The sequence below is a fragment of the Saccostrea cucullata genome, unplaced genomic scaffold (genome assembly GCF_032062105.1).
Source record: "Saccostrea cucullata isolate Sc308-1 unplaced genomic scaffold, CSIRO_AGI_Scuc_v1 ctg1970, whole genome shotgun sequence".
In the NCBI taxonomy this organism is placed as follows: Eukaryota; Metazoa; Mollusca; class Bivalvia; order Ostreida; family Ostreidae; genus Saccostrea; species Saccostrea cuccullata.
The window spans coordinates 107,570-117,956 of NW_026940415.1; the positions used below are offsets into that span (position 1 = coordinate 107,570).

General features: G+C 32.0%; 1 protein-coding gene across 1 annotated transcript; it reads right to left on the reverse strand.

Moving 5' to 3' along the window:
• Positions 1-7,558: 7,558 nt before the first annotated feature.
• LOC134255375 (uncharacterized) lies at positions 7,559-9,856 on the reverse strand. The gene is made up of 3 exons (XM_062737891.1): positions 9,590-9,856; positions 8,935-9,171; positions 7,559-7,767 (listed from the first exon to the last, which is right to left on the reverse strand). The coding sequence occupies exons 1-3, from the start codon at positions 9,813-9,815 to the stop codon at positions 7,559-7,561; spliced, it is 672 nt and encodes a 223-aa protein (XP_062593875.1). The 5' UTR covers positions 9,816-9,856.
• Positions 9,857-10,387: the final 531 nt, after the last annotated feature.

The following is a 10,387-nucleotide window of genomic DNA, read 5'->3' on the forward strand; positions in this document are numbered from 1 at the left end:
GTATACAGTTTAACTCATATGAGCTAATGCTGTAGTAATTTTTTATGGCGTCGATCTTTAGATCGGCGCACATATAGCTATGGTGAAATCTCTGACTGTTCACCGCTTTCTTCATGCGCCAAATAATATAGTACTCAAACCATGACCTTTATGTATCTGGCGTAGGAATATACATGCCACTTTTTGCGTTTATTCCATAAATTGCTTGAAAATCATACAATTTCAACAGTCCTATACATAGTTGACAACTCACCCACTTTCGTCGGGTTACTTTTCGATCCTTAACCTGCTTATTTTTTTATGAAACGGCGAGTCATGCTTATCGCCCGAATCCCAGATTTCCGGATTTGGTTCGTAAATTAGGTTGTATTTTTAACTTCCAGTTACAACCCAAGCATGATCTACGTAAACAATGCCGATGGCTATGTGGTTCTGTAGGCCAGTCAATTATCGGTGGAGGTGTAAACAATTAACTGGAATTGTTTTGACAAATCAAAATTTAAAATGGCTTCCGAAAAAACAAGATTGTTATCAGGACTAGCAGGAACAAATTGAACAAAGTGAAAGAGAAACAATATTTATGTACATGTCAAGAAATCTTGGAAAACAACTTTCATTACCTGATTACATAAAATAAAGTGATCGAAAACAGTGTAGGTGTTACTGTACATTTATTACACTGGTTAACTAAATAATTGACAAGTAATTTCAAATCCTCTAAAATTGCACCAGGGACCTATATATAAACAATATATTAGTATAATTATACATGATGCAAGTCCCTGTTAGCACATACAGAAAAGGCTTCTTTTTTTTTTAATGCAGACTTACCATAATTTAGGTCAATGCTGGACAAGGAACCAATGTTCATATTTAACATGTCAATTTAATAAATAATTTTTCATCCTTGTAAGTAAATAATTCAGTAAAGCCTTTTTTAAAATAGAATTACAAATACATGTACACAAATGACCAGATTTTTACATCTTGGGTGTTGGCAAGTATATGGTCCTAATACTCTTTTACCGGGGTACTGACTAGTGACTACACATTAAAATCCGTTCTCAAGCTGTTTAGTTGGACCATATGAGTTGAATGCTTTTATTTCATAAATGCTGAATTCGTGGTATTTTATCTAGATATACATGTACAGCTAAGCTATATAATTATTTCACGATGTCACTTTCATATCTAAAGCGCGGCGCCATTGTGGCCCTTCAGGCCTTTGATTTTTAAAATAAAAGTCACCCATTTTCATCTTTGAATGAAATTCATCAAAATTTCCTGTTCTTCTCAGAACCACAGGACAATTTAAGTTAAACTTGGCACAGAGCATTCTTTAGTGTAGGGGAATAAAATTTGTTCATATGAAGGGCAGTGCTTTTAAAAAGAGATCTCTTTGTTGAATGTCCTGTTCAGAGAACTTTACTACACACTTATTGAGATACCACCATTTGCCAGTGGAGGTCAGCACAACACATCTCTTTGTATTTCTTGTAAAAGTATTGGTCTTTTTCTGACCTGACAAAAAATGGAGATAGTTCATCAGTAACACATTGGGATTACTTACTATTATAATACATGTACTATCTAATTATACTGTATAAACGTTTTTAAAGCAATTTTTTAGCTGATGATGTATCAAACAGTGTCTGATATATCCGTAGCATAAAACACTTCACTAATATGATTGCATCATAGGTGATACTAGTATATTTCTACAAATCAAAGTCAAAATACACTGTATGAGGTTGTATAAAATTTGTAGGGACAGTTTCAATGGTTTTGGAGAGATTACCATTGGTTATTTATTCTTGTGCTCACTCCAGAATAAGATTTTAAAAAAGTGTTTTTGCTGTTTGATGACTTTATTTCTTTGACAAGAAATAAAGAATGGTAGCAAAGTTGACATTTGAACATTTCACTTTCTGCTTATTGCTAAGAAGGAAGACCCACTCGTTGCTTTGCAACGAGCTTTGCTCTAGTTCTTATTATTCTTTTTTTTTCTTCCTAGACGCCAACTTTGAGGCCTCATATCTCACTCATTTCTCAATGGATTTTGCTCAAATTTTCAGACATTATAGACGGGTAATAAACTCTATCAGAATACTGTCTAACATTTTAAAAAATTACTTCCGCTTATGAGTTATTTCCCTTTAAACGAAAAATTATAGGCTTTTATTTCCAGACAAAGGCTCAGAGACCACAAAAGCTGGAGCAGAAATTTTACTGGTTTTAGATAACAGAAGGATTGAAGTTGTGCACATCGGTTTTTGTTTTTCGATTTCTGTATTCAAAATGGTGCTATATAGGGGTCAAAAATTAGAACGCCTAAAAGAGCGAAAATTAACACATATTTTCCTTCTTATCTTGAAAACTAAAAATATTTTGTTAAGACATGTTGAATAAAAGTTGTGCATAATTGCACGAGCTTTCATTTAATATCATTTAAAAGGGGCTGGCCCCTAAAATTAGGGATCTAGGGCCCTTGAAAGTTTTTGCTGTATAACTCAAAACGGTAAATATTTCGGAACGACTGTTGATTATGAAGTTTTGCTTTAACATCTTATTATCTCATGAAATTGTTTTGTTCGAGTCTTGTTTTAAATGAGCTAGATGCATGACCCATATATGTACAGGTAATTCTTTTCACTCAGCACGTAAACGCGAGCTCCTCATGCGTGTAAACCAAAACAAACTTACTATAAATGATAAACATGGCTACATTGGATGCTAATATTTTTTAGAATAAGGTTCTTGAAGTGTTTTGTGTTTTTTCCCCAAATTATCATGATTATTCACTGACAACTTTCCCTTTTATTTCATTTTTTTAATCGTATAAATCAAGTCTATTAAAAATAGAAGAAAAGATAATCTTTTCTTCTTATCATATAAAAACAAACAATATAGTGAGAAAATAAAACATAACTGTAAAGCATATACTATTCACAGCCATTAAGTGCACGCCTTTTACATTCACCTTGTTTGTTTACCATTATATAACGCGCCTCCCTCGATAACGCGGGGCAAAGTCGGTCACCGGGAATCAATCGGCGTGTGATCCAGCGACCCCCAGTCATATACACAAAAGAAACCACAGAATGGATAAATTTAATTTTGTTAACTAATTGATGAGTGGATATTAATATGTTGAATCTTTCAGATTATTTCATAGTATCTTTGACTGATTATGTCGCTAGTGCATTTCATTCAATAATTTATTTGCTGAATTAAATGAAAGTTGCATATAATTATTTTTTTATAGCAAATATTTTTCTCGATATTGAGGTCATGATCTGTTTCACTTCAAATACCATCGAAAACAGGCACGTAGCATTGTTTTTGAAATTGGGGGGGGGAGCAACCAGAGAAATTGTTTTTTTTTACTTACCTGACTACTTTGATTAATTTCTACTAGTGATAGATTTTTTGTATCTTAAGTTAAATGTACATGTATGTAAGTCAATATACGTTCTTTTGTCGTCGTCCTTAAAATGTACAACTGTATACGTCCCAAATATACAAATATCAAGCGTTTTATCAGAATACATCAAAACAAAATCCCACATTCACACGCGCCACCAATGTATGTAGATTGAGACACACATGCTTAACTTATTCCATTGGACAACTAATTAACCTTGAACAAATAATTATTTTCTATTAAACTTGCAATTTTTTGCGAGCAGGTTTCCGTTATTTTTTCTTATCGGCTCTCGTAATGCTTCATTAAGGTTTTACGGAGACATATAATGTACATGCATGCAAGTACAGAACATGCACGTTTTATAATTAAAGTATAATGCATATGCAAGAGTGCCCAAATATACGCATGTAGAGCCTAATCTGCGTTTGAAATACAGACATTAAAGTGAACTAATTATAGGTCCGCAGAGTTGATTATGAGTTGTTTTTATAACGGGTAGCCCATCCTGTCCAGTCATCGTCACGGTTTGTAACCTCATAATTACACAGGTAAATACTAAGGTGTCAATCTATATATTTTCACCTGTATTTTCCCCCTAAAAAATAAATTACCGAGACAAGAGACAAGACTTTATTCTCATAAACTGTACAAAACAGTATAGAGAGGATATAACACAAAATATTTACAATTAATTAATTAAGCATGCGTGAGACAAAGAAAAAATGAGAAAAAAATGACAATGTCACAGACCAAGAGAGCCGACTCTCTCCATTATAGTTCCAATAAATTTACATAACTTAATTAATTTTTCCCTGCTGTTCAAATTAAATAGTTGGTCAAACTTAAAAACATTAGGATTTGTGTAATAATACTTGGGCAATAGATTTAATCTAGAATTCTTAATGTATGGGTCAGTGCATTTAAATAAATAATGAAATTCATCTCCTATTTCCTTGCATAAACACAAGTGACAAATTCTGTTTTCTCTTACAATATTATACCATCTGCCTGTTTCAATTGGAAGCTTAGCATTACCAGTTCTAAAAATACAATATTTCATAGAAAGTTTAGGAGGTAAATTCAACAAGTATTTCTCAAATGTTATTGACTTTTTAAACAATCTATAATTAAGACTTTTTGGTGAATTATACATATCACTATACCACAATTGTTTAAATTGATCTACAAGAATATTTTGCACCTTATTCTTTAACCATGTAATATTAATAGAGTTTTGTTGCCATACATAAGCCAATCCACACTCATTCAAAATATTTTTAACAGCATTACACCATGGTATATCATAATTTTTTAACACAAATAATAGTTTTGATGACATTTTAGTGCCTTGTGATACCACAAGTTTTGCCCAGAAAGAAATCATACGAGTTTTAACATTAATAGATAGAGGATATCTACCAAGTTCTCCATACACCATAAAATTAGGCGTGGAAGACCTAAGACTTAATACATGCTTACAAAATTTTAGATGAAGTCTCTCTATAAGAGCAACATTACAAAATCCCCATATTTCACAACCATATAACAAAATTGGTTTCACTATTTTGTCAAACATATCTAGTTTGCAGTCAATTGAAAGATTATGTTTTCTACATTTTCCAAGAACACCATACATTGCTTTTGTAGCTTTTTCATACATATCCTTAATATTCAAATTAAAAGATCCACTTTTACTAAATGTTACTCCTAAGTATTTAAAATTCTCAACAATTTCCAATGGAACACCTTCAAACTTAAATGTATTATTATTACATCTTTTACGAGAGATGTATCGTTTTCTCTTATCATATATTAATTGACAGCATTTATGAACAGCTGTTAAAACACAGGCCTGTGTAAACGGTAAATCAAAAGAAAGGAAATCTGGGGTATGAAAAACAGAAAATATATATAATGCCTCATTCTCTGAAGATTACGTTGTCTTCAGATAACTAAAATACATGTACCAGTAAATTAATGTCCGTCGAATTTTATTTAAATGATAACATTTACTGTGTGTACCTGTACACGCAGTGTGTCACTTTTTCTAAGCCTTCGCCCAAACGAACAATTTAGCAAATCTTGAATGAATTAATTTACACTATCCCTTCCACATATCCACACACATTCACCTATACCTAAAATCTTATAAAAATCAGATTTGTGACCATTTCTTTATTTTATCAATATCGGTTGTAAGAGATCATGTAGGAGTATTAATATCAGTGTCCACTATTGCAAACAGTGATGTATCGTCTGCGAATAATCGAATTTCATTATGTATGCCCTGTTACGACGCACTTTGAAAAATTACGCACTTTGAAAAATTACGCACTTTGAAAAATATTTTCAAAGTACGTTAAATTTGGGACCAAATCAACGCACTTTAAAAAAATAAAATTTCTTTTCAAAGTGCGTTAATATCGACCATATAAACGCACTTTGAAAAATGTGTATGGCTTGGTCAATATTCTTGCAAATCTTAGATATGATATAAATAATTGAACCTGTTTGATAACCCTTCGGTATGGTCACTTTACGATATGAAAGTGAGCGATTTTGATTTTTCCATACATGTACTTTGAAAATTCTTTCTCTCTTAAATATTTTACTGAACTAATTTTTTTTTTTTTACAGTTTTCGTGCATTTTATGTAAACTAAAATTTATTGAAAAATTTTAACGTCATACCAGTTACATTGTTGTGAAGCATAGGCATCTGTACGGGGGGGGGGGGTCACACAAATGTTTTGCAAATACATTATATAGGCATTAAAAATTGGGGCTTACCTTGGGGGTGTATCCACTTTCAATTTAAATTATTAAAATCTATAAGTCTAGAATTTGTTTTATGCATGTTTGTCAAAGTGCGATGCCACAATGCCCTCAGTTATGTCATTACAGTTTACATCCACCTCTGTTGCTTTGTGTCAGAAAGTTTTGCACCCGAGTCCTCGTTCACACGTGCATGGCCGCAGAGAGCCGCGGGCATGTCGGTGTTAAAAATACATCGTGTACTCCGATAGTTATAAATGGAAATACCACGGCGTAATTGTAAGTGTACTAGTAAGTGACGTTTCCAACTCACGGGAAAAATCTGAAAAGAATATTTTAATTGCACGATTTTACAGGAATATGCTTGTACATGTAAGTTTAATTATATACACGTATGCATTTTTACATACAAAAGTGGCCAAAATATATGCACACTTTTGAGAGATATATCCAAACCTTAGTCTAGAACAGATGCTCTAACCCCTGTGCCACACGGGCGGTGCTCAGATTTGAAGAATTAATTCAAGACATTTTTATCAAACTTTAGTATGCTGATACACTTTAACCTTGCACTTTCCTGTGACCTTTACCTCACTTGTCTTTAATATGCATTTTGCTTAGTATTAAAGAAACCATTTCAGATATTTTTATGTAAGCTTATGCATTATTTGAAGGGGATTTTATAATCTATATCCATTTTTTAAGATTTCAATTTTTAAGAAACTATTCAAGATATTCTCAACAAACGTCATACACTAATACAGATTTTAATGTTGCATTATTTACTAATATACACTTGGCAGGGCATTCATGTCCTATAGACATATTTCTAGTTAAATCCTTAGCTAAATCATAGTGTTGAACCTAATAAATTCTTCCGATTCGATACTGTATATGCTCAGAAAAAATAAGGCTGAACATATCCATTCATTCAGACAAGTCAAAGTTACTGACAGAGAAACTGTAAATTCGCTACAGTATTTGTACCTGTGTCTAAGCTTTCAAACACAGAAAGTATTGTTTTGTATAATGTCGGAATATGTTCTACCAATAACGTTTACTAATACTAAGTCTAAATATTTAGTAAATGTTCAACATACCCGTATCACCTCACAAAACTCTGGTACTTTGCATCATAAAAAGCGGTCTCAATAATCTACTTGAATGAAAAAAATCTCTTTCTTCGTGTAGCATACAAAAAAAAAAAACAAATATGTCAAAACCAAACCGATAAAGAGCTCCTCACATTCTTAAAAGTTTTTTTCCATTTTGTGTTTTTCGAGGATTTCTCCATATAAAATTATGGATTTTGGACAACAAATAAGAAATATTGTTGTTTTTGCTGGTATTTTCTTTATTACAAAATATATACTTCCACCTCACACAAGCACAGCATATTATGTGATCCCTCTGTAATCTGTAGTCTAACAATGTTTCTAGGCACAGTATCTTCACATAATATGTCCACCACTTGCTTCGTTAGCCCTGGCCCTTTAAAGAATCCACAAGTTGTGAAATTATGGTCATCCTGGAACACCCACAATGTTATATCGTGAAGGCGATATCCTAAAAGAAAAAAATGAAAGGAACTGAATTGTTTTAATTTAAATATGAGTGAATAGTATAAGTAAACTATTAAATATGTTTCTTTTACTTTTTTGTCAAACGATGATTTAGGCCCCTGAAAAGTACCACGCCCTCCGGGTTCATTTGATTTTCTACTTCGAATATGATTAAATCATCATTTTATGAAAACACGGCCAAAATTGTTACACATTATGAGTTATTCATTGAATGAAACCAACGCGTCCATCAACACGAACATCCACCCAATGATAGATCGCATTTTCTTATTATAGCATTATAATTACCATAGAATTTGAAAATTGCTAATTTTTAACACAGTTGTTGAATCCTTATTAAGGGGGCCGACTATAGTTTCCATTGCGCAATATTTCGCGCATCATAGTAAAATGAAGAGTATTTACTGTTTTAATGCAACTTTTTTCACTTAATTATTAAGATTAAACAAAATTAAGAAGTTATAGGTATAAAAATGTAATTACAATCTTATATGACTGATTTTTTAACCGATTTTGCAATTGATAGGTAGGTTGACGTCGTTGCAGTGTGTTTTTGACGTTATGATAATCTGTAGCTTTTAAAGAAAAGGGTTATAAAAATATTATTAAAGAAAAAGTAATAAACATACGCTCTTGAAATTTAAAACATAAAAATTTGAGAATATCTTCAATATTTTAAGACGGTAGAATTTTGTGTTTCTTACATGTATTGTATAATATAGTATTACTCATCAAATATTTCAGTTTGAACAAAATGTCTATTGTAGTATTTGTATAATTTGCTTTGAAGTGCTAAGAATTGGCATTTTCCTATATAATCCTATTACATGTAATAGTAAATGTACCTGTATTTTGAGACGGTCCCTCAAAAATACCTGGACGGTAGATTTCTCCCAAACTTTGCATGTACACTGAAGTTAATGTAAGTTATATATGGTATAAAAATGAGGAGTTTCGCTATTGTAGTTTTCACCCAATAAAACTATAGTCGGCCCCCTTAAGTCAACTTATCAGTGTGTATAGTGTGTCTCGCTAAAAACTTCATAGTACCCAGATCAAGCTCTTGCGTAGCAAAAAATAAAAATACAATAAGCATATGTGCTACGATCAAGTTTTGAGTATCATATAAAGATTTTAAAAGATCGCATACCATCTCCATCTTGCCTATTGTACAACCTTACAAAAGAGATGAGATAATGTCCTCCTAAATGAATCTGAATCCAGGGCCTTGATTCAAAGTTTGTAAGTGTACACTGATAAGCACTTTGTCGGTTTAGAATCTCCCCATCGACAGCATAATGTGCTGCATAAATGCCGCTGTCATAAGGAAATGTGGACGAAGAATATGCCGACTGTCGAAAGGCAGCGTTCCTTCTGGAGTATATCTCTGAAAGTTTTTAAATGAAATTTATTCATCAAAATTGCACAAATTCCACTTTCATTTAAACATATACAACCGTATTTTCTTTATAAATATATCGTTGATATATCTTAATGTCGAGTTGGAGGCCGCATCAAATTTTAAGCATCATGATATCTTAAGTCCCTGTTTGGTAGGAATAAAAAAGACAGGTATGTCATGGAGCAGAATATTGGAATGTTGTCAATGAGTACCTCCATCATCTTTGTTTCAACTTAGAGTATTTAAACGTAAAATTAGGATATTGTAAAGTTCAATTTTTCATTACTTGTAATTTATGTGCTTTTTTTATGACGTTTAGTATGATAGATCAAACTTACCTTAGTTGACTAGAATGTTGCTAGCATTAAACATCAATGGCAATGATATTGTTTTAGCAACCTACCATAGTGTTTCCATTCACTGGTAAGGTTTTCTGAGCAGAGTGGACAGTAGATGATGGTACAATCCCAATGACAAAACTTTGTAGAAGGAACGTAAAAGAAAGTCACACTTTTAGTTTCCTTAGAGAGACTCGCACACTGTAAGAGGCTTTCTACGTGTAGACTTTTGCAATCCTTGTAGTTATTTTGCAAAGATGTTTCCTTTTGAACAAACCATGCAAATGTCATGCTTATGGATAGGGTATTAATAAAATGCAATACCCACTGTAAAATTATCATCTTCATAATGAAGCGAGCATTTTTAAAATACAATGTACATGAATATTTGGTAACGGTAAGGAGAGTACCAACACATCGGAATATCTTGATTACACTTCTTTTGTTTTTGATCGATGTATTACATCAGTATTGACTAAAAGAAGAATAAAGCGAAAATCGATTTTAAAACGCCAAAAATCATGTTAGAAGGATTAAATTCTATCCATTAATTACATAATAAACATGATTTTTGTCTAAATAAAATATTTGATATATCTGCATAAATAGTAAAAATTTAGAATATTATAAATATAATGTCGTAACTACTATTATGAATTTTAAAAAGCTGATAATATTGTCTCTTTAGCCACTTTAGCCTGTAATACTTATGAATAAATAATTAAGATTTCCTTCTTTTTTCCTTTAATGGATAATTTTAGAGTCAATATTCCTAGATTTGTGAGATCTTCCCTAACAGCGCAAATATTCCAAGCTTAATCCTAACAGAAATGGAATCAGTAGGTTTGAATTTCAGTAATGAA

Coding starts and splice junctions, on each gene's coding strand:
- LOC134255375 (XM_062737891.1), bottom strand. CDS start 9,815: ATGACATTTGCATGGTTTGTTCAAAAGGAAACATCTTTGCAAAATAAC. Junction 9,172..9,589: donor CAGTGAATGGAAACACTATG/GTAGGTTGCTAA, acceptor AAAAACTTTCAG/AGATATACTCCAGAAGGAAC. Junction 7,768..8,934: donor CAATAGGCAAGATGGAGATG/GTATGCGATCTT, acceptor TTTTTCTTTTAG/GATATCGCCTTCACGATATA.